We start from the raw sequence: 22,377 nt of genomic DNA on the forward strand, positions 1-22,377 counted from the left end.
TCATGATTGGTTTCTTTTTAACAAGACAAACTAGATCCGGAGAAACCAAACCCACACACCACCTCGTATTTACTGACTGCTCGTGAGTTTGGAGTCCAGAGGGAATGTGAACGGCATGATGAGGTCACTGGTTGCATCTGTGTAGTTATACAGGAATACATTTAGAGTTATTGTTGTTATTAACATTTAAAAGAAGACAGAAGGAAACTAAAAGCATGAACCGCTGTGCATCAGCACCTCAGTTCCCTTATGAACAGAAACAAAACGGTCTGAATGGAAATACAAATGCTACATTTCAAAGCAAACTTCACATTTAAATATTTTTAACTTTTTAAACTTTTAAATATTGATTATTTTTTTGATGCACAATTTTACAATCATAAAGGAGATTAAGGCCACGCAGTTATGTATTGTTGCTGTTGCTATTACATTTTTAAAAAAAAAGTAGTTAATGCTGCTCCGTAGAAAGGACACTGAATGGGGCTTCTGTCTGCAGAAAAGGTCCATTAGTAAATGTTTGGTAGCTGGCTGTAGTTCCTGTCCCAGTATCCACGAGAGAAGAGCCAGTCCTGGGAGCTGGTGTGGGGGTTTTGACCCTGCTGGAACCACCTGAAAACACAGCGGAGACACATCAGCATTCAGTTTGAACACGACACCAGACAGGAAACCACAACTCAAAACCGGGGGAGGACGGTCAGGCACGCTTCATCACAAGGTTATGGGTAATGTGCATCGAATGGGCCGTTAGGGTTCTTTGCTTTGGACTAACAAGAAAGAAAGGACTACTTTGCACAAAAAAATGACCATTTTTATATCAACGCCTCGGATCGTGTTACCTTGAATTCTGAAAGAAAACTTTGTTTTTCTCTCGCACGCCTCCACGGCAAACCAAGAATCCCAAAACAGAGAAGAGTCTTAATGAATTGGTGTAAATGGGGGCCGCGTTTAAAAACAGCATAATCATTTTAAAACATGTTTAAAACATTAAAACATCTATGACGGGCCTCTGGGGTAAAGCTACAAAGAGACACAAAGAGACAAAACGACTACAAAGAGACACAAAACAACTACAAAGAGACACAAAACAACTACAAAGAGACACAAAACAACTACAAAGAGACACAAAACGACTACAAAGAGACACAAAACAACTACAAAGAGACACAAAACAACTACAAAGAGACACAAAACAACTACAAAGAGACAAAACAACTACAAAGAGACACAAAACGACTACAAAGAGACACAAAACAACACAAATAGGCGAAACAACTCTAAAGTCTGTCTTGCTCTTAAATAGGAGTGGAGGTGGGTCTTTGTCCAGGGGCCCATTGTTTTATAATCCACCCATGAGGTCGAGTTGTGTGAGATGATTCGATATCGCTTAGCCGCTGCTAAATGCCGCCCCCATTTACTTAAATTCATCAAGATCTTTCTCAGTTTTTTGATGTTTTTGTTCGCTCTGGAGGCGATCGAGAAGAAGTTTTCTTCTAGAATTCAAGGCGAGTGATCGGTATACAAATGGTCATCTTGAGGGTGAAGTATTCCTCAAAGATGTATTGTTTTTTTTAGCTTTGCTGCATGAAAGCGAGTGGAGGAACTGATGCGGGTTGGAGGACTCCTGTCGTGCTCGAGCATCCAGGAAGCTGCCATGCCGATGGAAGGGAGAGCAGATTAACGACATCGTCTGCAAACTGTGATTCAATCATGGCTGATTCTCCATCACATGCTAACAGACAGCAGGCCGCGGGGATGGAGATAAGATTTCAATTTAGAGAATACAAAGTGTTGGGAAGCAGCGTGAGACTGCGAGGTCACGTGATCACATCACACATTTCAGGCACGTCAATCAAACAGCGAGCAGCTCTGACCTCGGGCCCAGGGCAGGACTCCTGAACATCAAAGCCAGGATGCAACAGAAGAACAAGTCAGACGAAGAGAAGATGGAGATTTAGCTTGAGCATTTCAAAGACACGCAGTATACGAAAGACACAATAAAACCTATATAAAAGTAGATTTACAATGCTTCAATTTAGCAAAATACACAGAGGATAATCTGAGCGGTCAATGTTCACACTTTATTTAAAAATACAGTTTGACGTTTTCTTGTCGAGAATCTCATTTCATTCATGGCAAGAAAGCGAATAAGTTAATTTCCTTTAAAGAAAGAAATCATATAAAGTTCATCGAAAAACAATATGAAGGCCACTTCATTGAACAGGGAGTAATCCGAGCTGATAATGTTCACACTTCATTCACATTAAATATCAACGATTGTCATTTAATACACACACAGACACGCATTGTCTTAATGTGGCCTTGAATTGGTCTCTCAGTTGAAGTGAAGCTGTATTCAGAATGTCTTCAGCTCTTCAGCTTGCTGTCAGACGGACCTTTCTGAGGGAATGAAGCTGTTATCTGTGATCTACAAACACACCAGACTCATTCACTCACACTGATTCTACCTCTCAGGACAGGAGCTGCTGCTCTGCTGCTGCTCCACCGGTTACTGTGTTTGTGTTACTGTGAGACTTTGGTGTTTTAAAGTCAGGTTGTATCTGAACTATCCCTTTAAGAGAGGAGAACACTTTCAACAGCCTCACCTGGTCTTCCACTCTTCAGTGGAATCGGATTTGGAGCGGTTCTTGCGAGCAGCTCTCTGTTTTTCCTCGAGCCTTTTCTTCTCCTCACTGGCGAGGTCTGTTGGAATACAAACATCGTAGAGTTGTAGATTGCAAATATTTGTTTGTTTTAACTCTCGGCTCAAAGTAGGTTGTAATAATATTACCGATGTCTCCGTTCTCCATGGCTCGTATGTCTGGCCTCAGCCTGCAGTCCGTCTGAGGGATGGCTCCCTCCATCTCTCTGTGCAGCTCGTTTAGTTGCATTGCAAAGGACGTGAAGCTGTACATCTGCAATTAGTTGGAAATCAGAAACATCAAAAAACATAAAAGACGTGCTGATTTTGGAGCTGTACTAGTTCTGTTCAGTCACATTAACATACTGGATGGGAAACTTAATTTGCAGTCAGGTGCACAAGATTTAAAAACACAACAGCAGCAATAGGAAAGGTACAAACATGTTTCCTGTACATGCAAAGTACAGAACACAAGAATACACAACATCTCTGAAAGTACGTAAATGAAGAAGATAATTCACAGAACGAAGACGTTTTTACTCCTCATGCTCTTGAACCCGAGTACTCCGAGTGTCTGTCTGAAAGTTTCAAACTCAGAGTGGAGTGGGTGCTTTGTGCGGTGTAATATATGCTAATGAAGCTCATCGTGTCCGTGAACCAGTCAGACCTCGGTGGAGTTGGCCGGTCTGGGAGCGATTCTCCACAGCAGCTGGCTGCCAGGAATCATCTCCACGGTGTCTGCAGCTGCAGAGGGAACCTCCTCGCGATCCTCGCTGCAGCCCTGCAGAGCGTCACACACACGTACAGCAATGCTGCACATATTAATCGTGCTCTCTGAGAGATGCATCATGATCGTGTTTATCGGGAGAATAACGTTAATTAACGGTGTCGGCAAAGATCTCAAGACATCATCACATTATGGGACTGATATTTTCCATCTCATCCGTCGTGAAACTGCATTATTCACGCGATGAATCACAATAACAAGCCGATTGTGCGATTCCCTTCTGTTCAGTGGGAAGCAGCTCATACCGCTTTGCTGCTTCTTTTCTCCGCGGCTCCTTTCTTGTCGCTCTTCTTGTGCGCTTCGAAGGCGGCCGGGTCAACAACGTACAGGCACTCCGTCCACTTCCCGTAGAGAGCGCACAGCTTCCTTTTGCTGTGGACAAACACACGTAAATATCAGCAGCCACGAACACACCAGCTCAGCCGGTCTGCACGGCTCAATGGATGCATATTTAGTGTTGTTGTCCTGGTGTACATGCACAGAGAGAATGATTGAGTCATATTTCCCTCAGCATTCTAGACAAGAAGAATCAGACCACTCCTTATTTAACTGACTTGTCTGAACTTGCATGTGTCGGCCGTACCTTTTATCCAGAATATACCCTTCAACCTTGTGCAGCTCTTTGCCAAAAAGACCGCACGGTTTGAAATTCAGGCAGCAGCGTTCACCGGTTCTAAGTTAAAGAAAGAGGAGAAGAAACGTCACGTCATCCTCTCGCTCTCTGCTGGCGGAGTCGCACAAAACCTCCACATCTGCTCCGTTTCCTCCTCGTTCGTCAAACGTCCTCAACGTGTTTGTCTCAAGTGCATCAGAGTACAGATCGCATTGCTCTCTGGTCTTTAAAAAGGTACAGTGGGCCAATACATACACGCAAACGTTTGTATTGACTTTGTCACCTGTGGTTGACCAACTCCACACTTCCATACTGCTCGATCCACAGCTGGCCCACGATGATGTTGTGAACACAACATGTAGGATTTGTCCAGGTGTAGGCTTCATTGTACCTGGAGATGAAGAAAGACTTACAGGGGAGCCACTCTTACACATTCAAGTCGGTTTACAGGTGTTGGGAAGTGCTGCTCCATACGGGGACTTTTTCATATTCTTGCCCTGCTGTTAGTTAGTAATTAGCTTCTTTCCTTCTTTTTCTGGCTACATCTTACTCATTACACCGTTAAAGCTTTGTGCATCTCCTGATGAAGCTGTATGAAGTCTGATAAATGTCCTCAGGTGATGTCACTTCAGTCAGCGTTGATTGAAGACCACAAGTTTGAAAATAATTATCGACATGTTTTTTTTGTCTTTTTAAGAATAGGAAGAGACGATATATCATTTTTGAGAAAATATGATCAAAATCATGGCGTCTTTCTATGAACCAACTGGAGCCTCTTACTTGGGCAGCTCCAGCGTGATGATGCCTTTCGGCTCCGCTTCCACACTCTTGCCCCAGAACTTGAGTTTGGGGTAGATGGATCCATGGAACACAAAGTCCTGCTTCAGGCCCTCGGCGTGGAAGGCGCTGACCGGAGGATGGTGGCTCACCTGCTCCGACAGCAGCCTGAAGCCCAGGTCCTCTCTGGGAACGACAGCCCGTCGGAAACGTGAAGAGGACGCACAAGTCGTATGTCATCAGTGTTGAACACGTGCCGTATAATCCACACTTACCGGACCAGTTCGTAGGTTTCTCCCAGCAGCGGGTTGAACGGTTTACCGGTGCGCTCCCACTGCGAGGCCACAGCGGACACCGCGAACGCAGCCACACACTGCCAACAACACCAAGAACACTCCGCGTCACACTCTCTGAAACAGGCATCATCCTCATCAAACATGGCCGTTTCTGAGACAACAATCATTTGCACGTCGCTACCTTCATCCTCTCGACAGAGTCCGAGCAGGCGTTGGCCTGCTGGATGAGGTACGTGTGCTCCATGTACTCCGTCAGACGCTGCAAGAAGCTCAGCGGCTCGTTGAAAATCACCGGCATTGTAATCTTGGAGAGTTCCTAAAACATAATAATGAATGAATGAATGAATGTCTGGTCACATGACCCCTCAGTCATGGGATCATTCAGACACAACAAACAAAGCGCTTCGGCACGTTCACCCGCCGTCATCTAACGGCACAATCCATAAATAATTACCAAATATGAATGACTCGTGCATACTGACTACCACCATTGTGTAGTCTCGCCATACGATCTGATAGCGACGTGACATCAACATATATTCTACCATCAGCGCATCCGTTTATAACAACAAATACAAAAGATAAGAGTCTGTTCATTTCAGTCTCTTTTTTAAGGTTATTCACAGTTGTTTGCAGTGTATGTAGAATAAGTTTAGTTATTGTAAAAGAAGCAGAGAAACCCATGGTGCAGAGGGGTTCGCCTCTTTGAGGGCGTGGAATGCAAACAGGACCACGTTTGTTTAAAAGTGAGTTCTTCTTCGTTGTGTAGCATTTTGGATTAAAACAAATTCCACAGTCAGCGTACGGCTCTCGCACACAATCCAACAGCACGAAGAGGAATCCAAAAACATGTGTTCATGCTCGACGCTGCATATTTACACCAGATTATCAACAGACACCAATCGGTGTTAACCGGCTCCGAAACTCTCTGCCTGCCGTCCCCGAGAAACAGATTCAGAAGATGCAAAAACAATTACAAAAAAGGTTTTGAATTAAAGGGCCGTTCTTAATCCATCAGATCTAAATCAAGAACATGAACTTTTTAAAAATGTGTTGTAAAGGACGTCCTCCACTTCATTTCTCATTATATTCACAGAGTCTTTTGTCTTCAATCACACGTCTGTATCTTCTATTTTCCATATGCATCTTCTCTTAACTGTGCACAGAATGATGTCTGACATTTAGGCACATGATACATATATATGGTAGAGTGGGTTTATACATCTGGCATCACTAACAAACACAATCACTCACCATTCCAATGCAGTTCCTCAGGATGCTCCAAATACTGAAGTCGTTTCTTGAAAACATTGGTGCAGGTAAGCTGGTCCTAAACACACACACACACACACACACACACACGCACACACACACACACCTTATTCAAGTGAATATGGCCGACGACAGCCTGCAGTGTATTGTGTGACACCAGAGAGACGATCAACAGCGGCATCAACATGAACTTTTTAAAACAGTGTTTGTCATAAATTATGACGTAAAAGACAATATAAAAAAACAGCAGCATCATGTAAACAAACGAAGTTGGTTAACAGGTTTAACTCTCACATAGAGACTCAACATCCAGTATTTCTACAGCGGTATTAGGAGAGCGGCATCTTCATCCTCTCAGGCAACAAGACGGAGTTCTTAGAAAGCTGACGCTGCAAAATCAAAGTTGATAATCATCGACATGTTGGTATTTCACAGACTTCAAACTAAATCCCTCCACCGCTTAGAACACTTTAAATGATTAAATGTTGGCATTATGTCAACAACATTTGGTAGTTATGATCAGGACTGAAGTTGGTTGAAAGGTTTAAGTGGGTACAAGTGGAAAATAATATAAATATATAATTCTGACAGTCATTTTTATCCTCAATCACAAGAATATAAGCCATGTGAAAAACAACAGGAAGGGTTAATATAATGATGCTCCAGAGCTGCCGGGAGAGATGAGCGATGAGGATCACTGCCACTGTGACCGTATCAATATTTAACAGCTCCAGCACAGAGCTCACTTCCACGCCTTCTTTTTTTCCTTCGCCGGGCTGACTCTAAATTATTCACGCGGCGAAGTGGAAAGACCCGAGGGACGACTCGAGGAAACGGATCTGCAACGTCCCGACACTGCTGATACAGCAATAACAGTCTGCTCGCAGGAGACCGGCCCTTTGTTGAGCGGCGGATGAAGCTCAGGGGGCCGGTGGTCCATTTAGGGCACCGTGGGGGCACAAAGCACCGCTGACCTGCGCTTTGTGATCCCGTTGGGTTGAGTCTCGTCCTCGTCTCCACGGTGATCCTCCTGCAGCATGCCGGTGGGGCCGCTCGTCAACATGACGGCGCCTTCGTCCTCCTCCTCCTCGTCCTCCTCCTCCTCCTCGCAGGAATGGCTGGCCACCGTCTCAAAGCCGCTCAGCGAGATCTCCGAGTCGGACTCTGCGAGGGGGACAATGTATTTATTGTTCAGACGGGATGTAGTGGGAGTCGAGGGTGAAATGGACGGTTAGAGCAGCAGTGTGAAGGAGTTAGTGGCATCTAAGCTGTGAGGTTTGACATCGTAACCAACCGGCGGTAGAAAGGTGAAGCCTCGCCCGTCACTGCCTGTCCTTCTTACCGGCAATCCTAACTTAATGTATTCAGGGTTATATTTCTCCACCACACACACCGCATCACTTAACTATCACCTAAAGAAGCATCCGAGGGAGCGTTGGCGAGCTAACAGCGGCAAATAGACTCAAGCTGTAAACTTGTTGTGTGTGTTTTAATAAAGCTGTATTCAAAACACAACAATTCTTGGTTTCCGGGGATTAAACACTTAAAAACAAAGTTATGAATATATTCCACTTCTCCCTAAATCCCACACACTGGACCTTTAAAAAGGACATGCAATCAAACTGTGCTTATTGAAAGATGGAGAAGGTGAAATGAATCGTCTCGTCTGTTAATAAAGCCGACGTCCACACGTGCACGATAGCAAATAACAAATCAACCGTTACAGTGAAAAGATGCCGAACAAAACAGCGTCGCCATGACGGTTTCTGCTTTACTATAATTATTCATATTTATTGATTTAAGTAGAGATATTTCTTCTACGTTTTAGTGACTTCATGGTTGTAATATAATTCGTTGTGGACTTCTGTGAAAATAAATGAGCAAACACATCTTTAACATCTTATTCACACTTCACAGCGACTGCATCTCTCCGTGTTAACCGACTCGCATAGAACCGCTCAACGCAATAACACCACATTAGATAAAAGGTGTCCTTGTTACAGATGAACTTCAAATAGAAAAGAAATGAAAACAAGAACAAACTCCTGTTCAGTAGTTTTAGATTGTCACTACACCTCATTCCTGTCAAATCAGGCTTCAGGTTACTTCAACACAACACTTGCTCTTACGTCACTCCTCAGGAGCGGCAACAACCAACAAACCAAAGGGCAAGTATTCCAGTGTCCTACAGGGGAAGGCCAGAGCAGGGCGAGGGTGAGAACCTCCCGCATCTCCTGACCCCGAAGCCGGGGTTGACAACTGCTCAACTCACCAGACACGGCGTCGTGGAACTCATCCTCGCTCAGGGCGCTCCACGGCGACGACCCCTTGACGACGGATTGCTCCAGCTGGTGGTGCTCCGTGGCGAGAGTCTGCAGCGCCTCGGAGAGGATCTTGTTCTTCTCCACCTCCTGCTCCAATTTCACACTGCGCACCTGAGCTCGCCACACACACACACACACACACACACACACACACACACACACACACACACACACACACACACACACACACACACACACACACACACACACACACACACACACACACACACACACACACACACACACACACACACACACACGATAACTAAGGCTGTAGCAAACATTTTATTCTGACTCTCATTACAAACAGAGGACACGTGTGTGTGTGAGTCTCAGACCAGCTGTGATGCTTCATAAACAGCATGTTGGCCGAGCGACCGTCCCCTCTGCACCGTCCCATCATTATCAGACCCACAGAGGGTGCAGAGACGGAACAGCGCGACGAGGCCGTGGTTTCTCTGTAATGGAGGACGGCTGCCTCGACGCCGCTCGTCTCAAATGGCCGGCCGGGAGAACACGACTCCCGTCGGAGGAGAGCGGCTCAGGTGACGGGTAATGGACTCGGATAGAATCCATTAGCCTGAAACCTCGCTTTCACACAAGACGCTCGTGCTTCTTGTGTAAATAACACAATGTGTAGATGTTAAGTGCAGAGAGCAACAAAAGAGGCGCTTTCAAAGAAAGAAAAGAGGGAACATCTGGGCCTCGTGCAACATCTGGGCCTCGTGCAACTGCTCTTAATCTTCTGTTCGGAGAAAAAAAAAATAATAAGTCTACTCCAGATGCTGCCAAAAAACAAACTAAAAGGCTGTAAGACAAAGAAAACAGAAGAAGAACCTCAGCACCAGTGAAGCTGAGGCTGCTGTTAAATAATTGACATCTTTCTGTCACTACTGGCATCACAGGAAAATCAAAAAGCATCAAAGACGAGTATGTAGATGACGACCACTGAGGTCAGCATCAGTCCAGTCTGTTCCAGCTGGTTGCGGTGAAGCGGCAAAGTCTGAACTGGGATCAATGGGACAATAGTAGTCCACCCATTTAATAATCAAACTATAATCTAAAATAATTATCTAAATTTGATTATCATGCATTTTTTGTTGCACGTTTGTTTCCTTGTGTTAGACTGTGAAAATGAGATCTTCATATCTTTATTATCTGGTAAAATAAGGAAACATTGGTAAATCCCAGAAATCAATAGTTTATAACTGAACCGATAACAAATCAGACGTCATTTCGTTCGTATTTCGCTTCCTGCAGGAGGTCGTCTGATGGTAAATCATCGAGCACATGACGGTAACCAGGACGAGAGCAGGCGAGGTTAAGTGCTGCGGATCACTCTCCAACATTACAACACGCTGAACTTTAAAGAGGAGATTCCTGCTGCTTGACGAAGTGCAACGCCCAGCGCCGCGGGAGCTGGAAGTGATTCGGGATCCTTTCCCCCGCAGACCCCCCTGCTCCATGCACGCTGCACTACCGTGGTGCGAGATATGCAGCGTGCATGTGGGAGTTCTTCCTCGAGAGACCGAGGTCGATTCATGGTGAGACCTCCGGGACCCTGTGAGCCTTTTATCGTGAGGGCTCGATGGCTCGACGCGAGAGTAAACCCTGAGAGCTGAAACCTGGAACATCCAAACGGGGCAGCAGCGCCGTGCCGTCTAAAGACCCTCTGGCAAATATTCAAAGATGTGTTTTTAGTGAGACGAAGCTGCGCAGGTGTAAAAATAATTAAAGTTCTTAACAATTTTGTCCATGTTTTGTTTTTTTCTATGGCTAAAATAGGCAGAGTGTCGTGTTTAAAAGGACTGAATCTGTGCATTGTCGTGTGAAGGTGAACGCCCCTCGATTTATATTCAACAACACAAGTGTGCGCTGCGTTCAAACGCCGCGGTGCATCACGAGCAAAATCATCAACAATCAGCAGACAGCGACCAACTCTCATCCTGATGTGATGTTCAGAGACGCACATCAACCAAAAACTAGGTTTTGTGTTACAGCCCACGGAACTGAGATGGAAGATGATTGTAATAAAAATCAGACATGCTTTCTGTGATATTGCAAACACGTCTTTATATTTAGCTTCAGCACAGACTTCTTCTGAGTGAACCAGCCCTTCAATCATCATTTCACAACCGTTCACAACAGCAAGAGCTCAACGTCTGCATTGGATCCAGTTTATTTCCTCCGTTCTTTACGTCTGATCGCGTTCTGCGTTCACATATCTAGTAGTAGCACTAATGCACTGTCACTGCTTTAATGCCTGAAATAATTCCAAGTTCAGTATCCAACAGACGTAGAATGAGCTGCTGGTTTACACACAGGAAGCGCAGGAGGGCGGCGCCTCCTGCGCGAGAAGCCAGAAAAGGATCTCATGGTGTGAATCACCGTGTAACCACTGTGTTTAGAGACGTGATGTATAAATAACACTTGTACATCATTACAGAGCTGATGCACAGCGCTGGTGCTTGCTGCGAGCTGTAAGCGGTGCCATCTCTTTCTCCTGCCTGGAGGGATGTAATCTATCCTCTGAATCCTTTATCATCAAATCCATTGAATCACACAAAGAAGAAGCCATCTGACAGCTTAGAATCACTGCAGTGAGCTGAGCTGCTTTCATAAAGAGTGTGAATAAGAAACGTCGTCTTTCTTATTCTGTCACGATACATCGGCCGGGCTGGAAGGATCCTCTGGATTACAGGATTTGTAGTCTGCAGTTTTTTAAAAGGTCAGGTCACTCGAATCACAAAGAATATATGACATAATATATAAATACACTCTGCCCTCATTTACATGTGAAAAATCGAACACTTATGTTTCTTTACCTCCGTTTTATTGAGGCGACAGCAAACGTTTCAGAGCTGAATCATTCCAAACATCCACGTAGAAATGTTCTTTATAATTTGATTGAACTCATATAACAGCCGATGTTCTGCGACGGTACAGTTGACAAAAGCAAAACTTCCGAGAGGAATTCAAACAGACACAAATCTGCGGAGGGGGAAGCCGACACTCACCCCTTGCTGTCTGGAGAGGAGGCCGAGACAGACTCCCAGGCCGGCGCTGGTCTCGCTGGACAACTCGCTGATCTCTTGTAATTTCTGGGTGACGGTGGACGGAAACCCTGAGGGGACAAACGCACCAATGAGGGACCACAAAGTAAATGAGTGAAATGAAAACGTCAAAACAAACAAAAGCCCTCTGGCAGGAGGCTGCGGTCCATCAGGACCAGGAGCTCACTGCAGGTGGGTTCATAAACAAAGCCCGGGACCCCCACTGACTCTGACTCAATGCTTCTTTCAACATTCAGTTTCTTTATGTTCTCAGAAAAGCTACAAGCACAACAATCCTCTAACGACGGACTCTTAATTATAAGGACTTCAGAAGTTATTCTATCAAAACTGTGCATTTAAACCTGCTTAATGCTTGGACATTTGAATTTCCATTCTTCAATTGTTCCTCCTCTGTTGCGTCTATTATAACATGAATGTATAAAAGGATGTCATTGACAATGAAGCAGCAGGTTTTACTTTCTGCCAGCCCGTCGTCTCTCAGCATGGACAGGAAAGCTTCCACCTCCTTCTCCAGCTTCTTCTGGTTGGTGTCCGCCGCCTGGTTTCAGAAAGATAAGAGGAAACTGCAGATGAACAAAAGGTGGGAGGACCAGGGGGGGGGGGGGGGGGGGGTCTTTCTAGCTCTGCCAGAACCCTGTGGATCACTATTCTGACATGCCGATTATGGATTTTCTTTGGTTTACAGCCACCTGTAGTGAGTCTGTCAGCTCCCCGAGTGACTTCGCTTCCTCCTCGTCCTCCTCCCCCTCGCTGCCTTGCTCCTGGGAGCAGTAGTGTGTGCTGTAGGCCGAGTGCTCCTCCACTGCGTCCAGCCAGCCCTGGAAGACAGCAACAGAGTCAAGCTTCTATCTTTGTATGTGAAACCTAGAACCAAGTTAGAGAATGACTGAGGAGACCACGACAGAATGTCTGAGGACAGATGAAACATACTTTTGCCGTTGCCTCTGGCTGGTTTTTAGGGGATACTTTGAAGTGATGCATGCTGTCATCGAAGCACTTGAGGGTAAAAAAGCAGCCGTCTTTGGCTCGGAGCTGGAAACGAGAACATCAAAAACATCAAAAACAAATGAAACACAGCAACGTGGAGTCGTGCAACTCTTAACGCCGTCTCACCAAACACTGAGCACGCGTCAGCGACTTGCAGCCTTGCCTTCTCACATTGGCTGCTGCATCCGACCTGAGGAGGAGAGAGAAGAGAGAGAGGAGAGAGGAGAGAGAGAGGAGAGAGAGAGAGGGAGAGGAGAGTAGAGAGAGAGAGGAGAGAGAGAGGAGAGTAGAGAGAGAGAGTAGAGAGAGAGAGAGCGAGAGAGAGAGAGAGAGAGAGAGGAGAGTAGAGAGAGAGAGGAGAGAGAGAGAAAGAGAGGGGTGAGAGAGAGAGAGGAGAGAGGAGAGAGAGAGAAAGAGAGGGGTGAGAGAGAGAGAGGAGAGAGGAGAGAGAGAGAAAGAGAGGGGTGAGAGGAGAGAGAGAGAGGGGTGAGAGGAGAGAGAGGAGAGAGTAGAGAGAGATAGGAGAGAAAGAGAGGGGTGAGAGGGGAGAGAGAGAGAGGAGAGAGGAGAGTGAGAAAGAGAGGCGAGGAGAGGAGAGAGTGAGTGAGGAGAGAGAGGAGAGAGTGAGAAAGAGAGGCGAGAGGAGAAGAGAGTGTGAGTGAGGAGAGAGAGGAGAGAGTGAGAGTGAGAAAGTGAGGCGAGGAGAGAGTGAGTGAGGAGAGAGAGGAGAGAGTGAGAAAGAGAGGCGAGAGGAGAGGAGAGTGTGAGTGAGGAGAGAGAGGAGAGAGTGAGAGTGAGAAAGTGAGGCGAGGAGAGGAGAGAGTGAGTGAGGAGAGAGAGGAGAGAGTGAGAAAGAGAGGCGAGGAGAGGAGAGAGTGAGTGAGGAGAGAGAGGAGAGAGTGAGAAAGAGAGGCGAGAGGAGAGGAGAGTGTGAGTGAGTGAGTGAGGAGAGAGAGGAGAGAGAGAGGAGAGGAGAGGAGAGAGAGAAAGAGGAGAGAGGGAGAGAGAGAGAGACAGGGGTGAGGTCCTGGCACATTTCTAATGGCGGTACAGAAGACGGATATAATCCTTTCTATTTTTTAACGAGTCTGTCACTTTCAGCGGCTCTCTAATCAAAGGTGTGCAGTAGTGCTGACATCTTGTCATGTGATTCAAGGAGCACAGGCAAGGGGAGAGTTGCCACCTACTGCTTTGAGTACCAGGATAAAACCCCGTCTTGGAGGACGACCCAGTAGCAGCGCCAGCCAAAAAATCTGGAGCTCTGCGGGACGCACACAAGAGAAGAATCAGCAGTCTGAATATCGGTGATTTTCTACTGTTGTTCAGTCTTTACTGATTTCTATGGCGGCTGAGAGAGAGAGCACAGCAGCATATCGCACCTTCCAGAGGAGGCCCTCGCACTTCTTGACATGCCGGGTCATACCCTGCAAGGAGCACAGATGAGAAACACGAAGGATGTACAACAAAACAGACAACAAATCAAAGCAACTTCAGAAAGCCCGACTGAGCACTCACCCGATGAGCGTTGCCTTCAAGGACCAGCTTCATTGCTGAGTCACTAGCGAGGTCGAACGCCGTCTGGCCTGTGAGTTGTGGACGAACAAGACAAGTAGTACAAAAGAACACACAAAAGCATTGATATTTACGGGCTATCTAAAGACAAATCGAGGTCATGCATCCTGCTGCTGACCCTCCAGCGCATTGCATCCTGCTGCTCTGACCCTCCAGCGCATTGCATCCTGCTGCTCTGACCCTCCAGTGCATTGCATCCTGCTGCTGACCCTCCAGCGCATTGCATCCTGCTGCTCTGCCCCTCCAGCGCATTGCATCCTGCTGCTCTGACCCTCCAGTGCATTGCATCCTGCTCTGACCCTCCAGCGCATTGCATCCTGCTGCTCTGACCGTCCAGCGCATTGCATCCTGCTCTGACCCTCCAGCGCATTGCATCCTGCTGCTCTGACCCTCCAGCGCATTGCATCCTGCTCTGACCCTCCAGCGCATTGCATTCTGCTGCTCTGACCCTCCAGCGCATTGCATCCTGCTGCTCTGACCCTCCAGCGCATTGCATCCTGCTCTGACCCTCCAGCGCATTGCATCCTGCTGCTCTGACCCTCCAGCGCATTGCATCCTGCTGCTCTGACCCTCCAGCGCATTGCATCCTGCTGCTGACCCTCCAGCGCATTGCATCCTGCTGCTCTGACCCTCCAGCGCATTGCATCCTGCTGCTCTGACCCTCCAGCGCATTGCATCCTGCTGCTGACCCTCCAGCGCATTGCATCCTGCTGCTCTGACCCTCCAGCGCATTGCATCCTGCTGCTCTGACCCTCCAGCGCATTGCATCCTGCTGCTCTGACCCTCCAGCGCATTGCATCCTGCTGCTCTGACCCTCCAGCGCATTGCATCCTGCTGCTGACCCTCCAGCGCATTGCATCCTGCTGCTCTGACCCTCCAGCGCATTGCATCCTGCTGCTCTGACCCTCCAGCGCATTGCATCCTGCTGCTCTGACCCTCCAGCGCATTGCATCCTGCTGCTGACCCTCCAGTGCATTGCATCCTGCTGCTCTGACCCTCCAGCGCATTGCATCCTGCTGCTCTGACCCTCCAGCGCATTGCATCCTGCTGCTCTGACCCTCCAGCGCATTGCATCCTGCTGCTCTGACCCTCCAGCGCATTGCATCCTGCTGCTCTGACCCTCCAGCGCATTGCATTCTGCTGCTCTGTCCCTCCAGCGCATTGCATCCTGCTGCTCTGTCCCTCCAGCGTATTGCATCCTGCTGCTGACCCTCCAGCGCATTGCATCCTGCTGCTCTGACCCTCCAGCGCATTGCATCCTGCTGCTGACCCTCCAGCGCATTGCATCCTGCTGCTGACCCTCCAGCGCATTGCATCCTGCTGCTCTGACCCTCCAGCGCATTGCATCCTGCTGCTCTGACCCTCCAGCGCATTGCATCCTGCTGCTGACCCTCCAGCGCATTGCATCCTGCTGCTCTGACCCTCCAGCGCATTGCATCCTGCTGCTCTGACCCTCCAGCGCATTGCATCCTGCTGCTCTGACCCTCCAGCGCATTGCATCCTGCTGCTCTGACCCTCCAGCGCATTGCATCCTGCTGCTCTGACCCTCCAGCGCATTGCATCCTGCTGCTCTGACCCTCCAGCGCATTGCATCCTGCTGCTGACCCTCCAGCGCATTGCATCCTGCTGCTGACCCTCCAGCGCATTGCATCCTGCTGCTGACCCTCCAGTGCATTGCATCCTGCTGCTCTGACCCTCCAGCGCATTGCATCCTGCTGCTGACCCTCCAGCGCATTGCATCCTGCTGCTGACCCTCCAGCGCATTGCATCCTGCTGCTCTGACCCTCCAGCGCATTGCATCCTGCTGCTCTGACCCTCCAGCGCATTGCATCCTGCTGCTCTGACCCTCCAGCGCATTGCATCCTGCTGCTCTGACCCTCCAGCGCATTGCATCCTGCTGTTCTGGTTAATTGACGCGTTTGTGGCTTGGTGGCACAGAGGAATACACTACACGGGGAATCATTGTCAGCAGGGTCTATTGTTGGTTTTGGTCTTTGCGTGGGCAGAATAAAGACAGCCTTTCCTTTAAACACAGGACTGACTCGTGATTGCCATCTCCAGCTCATGACTCGTACCTTTCTTGTTCTCCACGTTGGGGCTGGCTCCACTCTTGAGCAGCTTCAGGGCGCACTGCTTCTGGCCTCGATAGGCCGCAGAGTGCAGCGGAGTGTTTCCCAGCAGATCTGTGCAGTTGATATCTGGGGTCTTCTTCCTGCTGAGCTGCAGCGAACACACAGGACAAAGAAAACCGATGGATCGTCTGATGCCGAATGTCCCGCAGGTCGTTATTGAGCCGCTCAGAGCTGAAGCACGACTGGGATTTCTTACTCCGTCTCCAAGAGCTGGAAAGAGTTAAGGCTGCAAAACCGTTCTGCCAGTATCCATTTTTGTGCGTTTCTTTTGGCACATATTGTAAAAACAGATTTATTTTTTCTTTAGAGCAGTTTCCTAATGAGGTTTTCATGGACAATGTGCTGCAGTCACTGAGATTTAAAGGCCGCAGTCGACTGTGAACTCGTCTTTATACTAGACTGTGAACTCGTCTTTATACTAGACTGTGAACTCGTCTTTATACTAGACTGTGAGCATGCCAACATGCTCACAGTGTCATAATAATAATAATACAAACCTGTATGTAGACTGTATATAAGAAGGGTTAGGGTTAGAGCTTGTCATTTCCATCTTGGTTTTTGGTCGTCGCCACATTGTTTTTTTGCAACCAGAAGTGACACAAGAGGGTGGTATGAATGAGACATTATTATGCAACCAAAATGTTTCAATTAACTTCCATGAAGTGAGAACACACTATGAAAGAGTTAAAATGCTGGGACGAAAACATGGACAACGCATGTAGACACCTGTCAATCACCGTGTAGCCCCGCCCCTAAAGCATCCCCTGCTTTATGGTCTGTGTGACTCTAAATGGACCATAATGTACTAAATGAACATCATGCTGTATTGAAGAAGACTTGAAACTAGAGATTGAGACATAAACTCATGTTTACAATGTTTACTGAGGGAATAAATCAAGAGAGAAGTAGAGTCATTTTCTCATAGACTTCTATACAACCAGAGGAGTCGCCCCCTGCTGGACACTAGAGAGAATGCAGCTTTAAGACTTTTCAGAACCTGAGTTGCACTAACCAGCTGAGTTAAAGTCGAAAGGTCTCCTTCTCGTGCAGCTTCCAGGAGTTCCTCCTCCAGTTTCCTCTCCTCCGTTCTCTCGGCCGCTTGTGTCGGTAAAATGATGGGATGTGCAAGAGAACGAGTGGGACGATTTTAGAATCCATACATCATATAAACAACTTGTATGACTGAACATCAAACGTGGAGATTGATACATTTATGTTTCCATGAAATTAGAGGACGGCGCGTCTCTCTCTCACCTTCCAACATGCCTCTGATCTCTGCATTTTGAGTGACATCTTTGGGAATCTGTGCTGTCCCATTGATGACAGTAGCACATGCATCATAGTGCAGCAGCAGCATGACAACCTCCTGATCAATACGTGATTGATTGTTTCATTGATTGATTGATTGACTGGATGAATAAATGCATGCACACAACCACACTATCAACAAAGTGACAAGAAGAGTAGAAAGACTGAGAATCTGAGTGGCGCTGAGGTACCTTTCTTCCTGTGAAGGCAGCTTTGTGCAGCGGAGAATCGCCGACATTATTGGGCAAGTTAACATCTGCACCTGCCTGCATGCGGGGTTACAACGTGTTAGCCTTTTAGTTAAGAACAACTGACATTGTTTGTGTGTAAAGAAACCCTACCTTCAGTAATTCCTCCACCACATCTTTGTGTCCAAAGTAACAGGCCAAGTGAAGAGGCGTCCATCCAAGATTAGACTTCCTCTTACCTTAGACAACAGTACACACTGTGTTACACCACCCACCCACACACACACACACTGATGGTGTTTCCTGAAAAGTGTTCCTCGTGTACCTCTGCAGTTTATGTTGATGTGCGTCTCCTCTCTGATCGTGGACATGAGGAGCCTCTGAATCCCCCGCAGATCTCCGTTCCGGGCGAATTGCAGGAACTGCTCCCCCGGCTCCAGCGCCTCCATGGACCCCTGCGGAGGAAACGCAGAGAGAACAAAAAGATGCTTTTCACTTCTGTGACTCGACTGTAATCAAAAAGAGGCTTTCAGAAGGACACGTGCACAGAGTCCCTGAAAAGAAAAGCAAGAAGATGTAGGAAGTTCATGCTTATTATGAATCACTCGGAGCGAAATGGCAAGAAAGCGGATTATGAGCCTGAAGGTTTTTCTCGGGAACATTTGAGTACTGGGCAAGAAAACGTTGAATCCTAGTTCAAGTGTTTAAATGTGCCACTTTCATAAAGGAACTCACAAGAGACAGACTAGAATAACCACCTCGCTGTTGTTCGCCTCCGTCAACCAGTCAAGTTGCAGTTTACACGCACGCCTGTTCCAAATGTGATCATTTTAACATCATCATCTCATGTACATTTGTGTGAAATTGTCATAATTATCCCATGAATTCTTGAGTTCTGGCCGAAAGATGTTTCGTGAGATCACAGTGATCTTTCAGGATCTCTTCACCCTCGAGTCCAAGTGGATGTTTGTGCCAAATGTGAAGAAAATTCAAGAAATAAATGAGTAAAGACTGATCGCAGCGGTGACAATCACAGGGAAACGCCCACTGCTCTGATTGGCTCGTGGGACACAAGACCGCCCACTTTCTCTTCTTCTCTCCTTTCTCAGTGCACAGCTGGTTCTGGCTGTTTGTTATTTTCCCGTCTGTAATTTGTCTCCAGAATCCTAAAGTAGCTCCTTCCTTTAGAATCCTGCTACGCGGCTAAAATGAATAAATAAATCATTTGACGTTTCGCTGCCAGCGTCGTTACATTTTTAGCATCAATGGATGTTGAATTACTTGCTATGAACTTTCTGTTAAGGTCAATTTGGGACAAATTGCAACACTTATTTAGCTTAGTTGGCCCCACTTGTTTAATTCCAAAGACTGAGTAAATTGAGAGATTCAATTAAAAATCCTAATAAATGAGTGAAAATGCAAATTAAATCAGGATTCTGAATATTAAGAATGAAAATGCCAAAGAAAGCTGTGAATGTATCCTGATCATAATGTGGTGTAACCACAGTTTACGGGTGTTTCCCATTGACGGTCGTGTTCAGCAGACAGACGGGCTGAGTAAGTTAGTCACATGCTTTTCAATCCCAGGTAAACCTGTTTGAGTGCCAGTCGGCGCTTTCTTAGTTTGCAGATCTCTGATTTCGTCACCTGCTGTTGACGTGCTTCATTAATTCGTCGGCATAGCCATGTGACATTCCATCACGTTACATCAAGCAAACGTTCTGTTTCTTTCCCTCCTCTCTGCATACCAGCCTTTTACCACAAATACAGAACGTCATGTGCACTTGGCCTGTGTAAAGGGGAAAGGGATGACTTGTTTCCTTCCTGTAAAGCTGGTCCGGTGACTGACACCTTCTGTAATCATTCTGACAGTTGCTTTCCCCCCCAACAGTCTGACAAAACACACTCTTGTGACTCTTCTTCCTCACGTGTCCTAAACAATGACGGATGATGAACGCTGGCGATTTGAGGAGTCACTTTAAAAAGGAGCTTTCCGCTGGTTTTACACATCAAGGGTGTTCAACACTAGAGTGGAGGCGGTGCGGCTGCCAATCAGAGGGCTAGCTTCCCCGATCAGCAACGACTCTTAGCTTCTACTTGCAATGGACTATTTATATTTACATCATCTTTAAACTTTTACTTTTCCAGATCCCACAGAGTGAGCATGAGAATAAATGTACTGGGAACATGAACGTTGCAGAAAAAGAAAGACTTCTCGAACTCAAATCAGACCACTTGTGGGCTAGATTTGTGATTTAAATGATTCTGAAGTGATGGCAGCTGTGACATGAAACGAGCCGATGGCGTCATTAGAATAACACACGGGGGAAGGAAATGTACGGGAGGAGACGAGGAGACATGGGAGGACATTTGGAGTTATGCCAAAAAAAAGTATCCGTCTGTACTCGAACAAAAGCGATCCAATTCTGAATTATACATTCACGTATATTGTCCCCTAATAACAGGCATTACTTTAACCCCTCACTGTCCCCTCTGCGTCTCTGGAACAGGTCTGCCTCTGGTCATGTGGTAACTTATAGAAGTATTGGTCTGTACAACCATACGAAGTTGAAAAAAACTCAAATCTGACAAAGAATTAGATCCAATGTCTTTGGTGTCCCAAACAGGAGCGCGTCTACTGTTGGCAGCAGAAGATGCTTTCACATTGGTACTTGTGATCAGGGCCGTTCTTCTCTTCCGGGTTGGTGTAACGTTACAGTTGCACTGGTTCCTTTGGAATATCGGACCTGATTCTGATTAGTTTACAACCTGAACTCATGTAATGTGTGATTGAACCTGCAACATGGACCGTTTCCTGTGAACGCCGAGTGGTGGAAGAAGTACTCAGATCTTTAACTAAAGTAAATGTAGACATACCACAGTGTAGATATACTCCGTTAGATCCTGCACTCAAACCTTCACGAACGTTTAAGCACGAAGGTATTAGCACCAAAATCAACTTAAAGTTGAAGAAGAGAAAGTTATCATTTTGAAGAATGCCCCGTTTCAGACAAATGTATGTTACATAACAATACATCAGAATGTAGAGTCGTCGTTTTGGTAAATATATTTAGAATTATGAATCTGAATCTATGATGTAACCAGTAATTAAAGGAATCACATAAACTGAGATTTAGTGGAGTAGAAGCATAAAGCAGCAGGAAATGGAAAAACTCAAGTGAAGTACCTCAAAATCGTACCAAAGTACTTGATAGGGCTGGGTGACATGGAAAATATCACAATATCTTTGCAGATGATCTCGATATTGATACCGAGACGATACTGTAGGGTTAACTTTTGGTGCTTTTACAAAATATTTACATATTTATTTTTGATAAGTAATAATCAGTAATGTGGATATGATCACTTAGTGGGTAAAAGTAAATAATAGAACCGCTGGAACAGTCTGGTAAGTTCAGAAAAGTGTAACACTGAAACGCAGCCTTTGAAATAGGGATGCATCTCAGCTGGCTCAGATATATCGGTGACGATATAGTTTGTATACTGTATACATTATATACCAGCATTTTCCTGTTTATGTTTTGCCCAATTTGTTGCAGCATTTATAAGGTTCACACTTTAATTATAATTCCTTTTACCAAGTTGCTGGTGTACGATTTATTATTTTAATAATAAATCAAAATTCACTAAACTTGTATCTATGGATATATTTATTGCATTTTGTGTTACAAAGTTAATGAACCAATGTCAAGCCTGATGTTGCCTCACACATAATATGATGATCATTCATTTACACACAGACAGCTTATTGATCAAACACTGACATCAGATACCAAAGCCAAGACAACACACATATCCAGAATATAAGACGATATCTCGTCTCATCTCACAATATTGATATCAATAAATTGCCATAGCCAGAGTACTGGAGCACATATATGCTACTTAGAGGTAGTTACTTTGCACCAGCTGTTACCTCCAGCAAGCTACATGTTTGTTGATTGGGGTTGTGAGGTTTGTTTGTTTAATACTAACACTCTTACTAGTTTGTTTTATTAATTTTGTTTTATTCTTAAATTCAATAAATATATTGTTTGAAAAAAAGCTAACACATCAGCAGCTAATCAGCAAACAGGACACTTACTGCTTCCACTGTTCCAGTCCTGAGAAGTCACAATCCAGAGCAGTTCACGCTCTCACACAGGCCCTCTGTGGAGCTGCATGTGATGTTTTAAGCCCCTCTTGAGCCGCTTCCTGCTGCCCTACTGCAGCACGAGCCGCAGGCACATCACGCTGTCACGTTCCGCATCACGCTGTCACGTCAAACATCACGCTGTCACTCAATCATCCCCCGATTAACGTCTTTGAAAATCACGCTGAGGTGACCGATGGCGAAATACAGCCGTCTGTCTCTGACACACACACACACACAAGCGCGCGCGCGCGTC

The 22,377-nt window shown here is 46.2% G+C and overlaps 1 protein-coding gene across 2 annotated transcripts; it reads right to left on the minus strand.

Annotated features, from left to right (window-relative positions):
* Positions 1 to 438: 438 nt before the first annotated feature.
* On the minus strand, positions 439 to 22,339 carry osbpl1a (oxysterol binding protein-like 1A). 2 transcript variants are annotated; one of them, XM_079267403.1, is made up of 29 exons: positions 22,074 to 22,339; positions 18,294 to 18,423; positions 18,122 to 18,207; positions 17,972 to 18,046; positions 17,727 to 17,838; positions 17,485 to 17,570; positions 16,416 to 16,560; positions 14,284 to 14,351; positions 14,148 to 14,192; positions 13,956 to 14,029; positions 12,895 to 12,958; positions 12,712 to 12,813; positions 12,471 to 12,599; positions 12,238 to 12,319; positions 11,725 to 11,831; positions 8,656 to 8,818; positions 7,358 to 7,547; positions 6,366 to 6,441; positions 5,293 to 5,427; positions 5,091 to 5,188; positions 4,819 to 5,001; positions 4,322 to 4,429; positions 4,009 to 4,098; positions 3,671 to 3,797; positions 3,306 to 3,419; positions 2,789 to 2,912; positions 2,604 to 2,700; positions 1,872 to 1,892; positions 439 to 609 (listed from the first exon to the last, which is right to left on the minus strand). In XM_079267403.1, the coding sequence occupies exons 2-29, from the start codon at positions 18,415 to 18,417 to the stop codon at positions 507 to 509; spliced, it is 2,928 nt and encodes a 975-aa protein (XP_079123529.1). In that variant the 5' UTR covers positions 18,418 to 18,423; positions 22,074 to 22,339; the 3' UTR covers positions 439 to 506. The 2 variants fall into 2 exon arrangements, with proteins under 2 accessions (XP_079123529.1, XP_079123530.1); XM_079267404.1 differs by lacking the exon at positions 1,872 to 1,892.
* Between the last annotated feature and the right edge of the window lie 38 nt (positions 22,340 to 22,377).

This window comes from Melanostigma gelatinosum, assembly GCF_949748355.1.
Source record: "Melanostigma gelatinosum genome assembly, chromosome: 4".
Classification (NCBI taxonomy): Eukaryota; Metazoa; Chordata; class Actinopteri; order Perciformes; family Zoarcidae; genus Melanostigma; species Melanostigma gelatinosum.

Bases quoted from the DNA above. Each gene is read 5' to 3' on its own strand.
- osbpl1a (XM_079267403.1), bottom strand. From the start codon at position 18,417: ATGGAGGCGCTGGAGCCGGGGGAGCAGTTCCTGCAATTCGCCCGGAAC. The intron at 17,839-17,971 runs GTACCTCAGCGC...CGTATTGATCAG, and splicing joins CTGCCTTCACAGGAAGAAAG to GAGGTTGTCATGCTGCTGCT. The intron at 11,832-12,237 runs GTAAAACCTGCT...TTGTCCCCTCAG, and splicing joins AGACGACGGGCTGGCAGAAA to GGTTTCCGTCCACCGTCACC.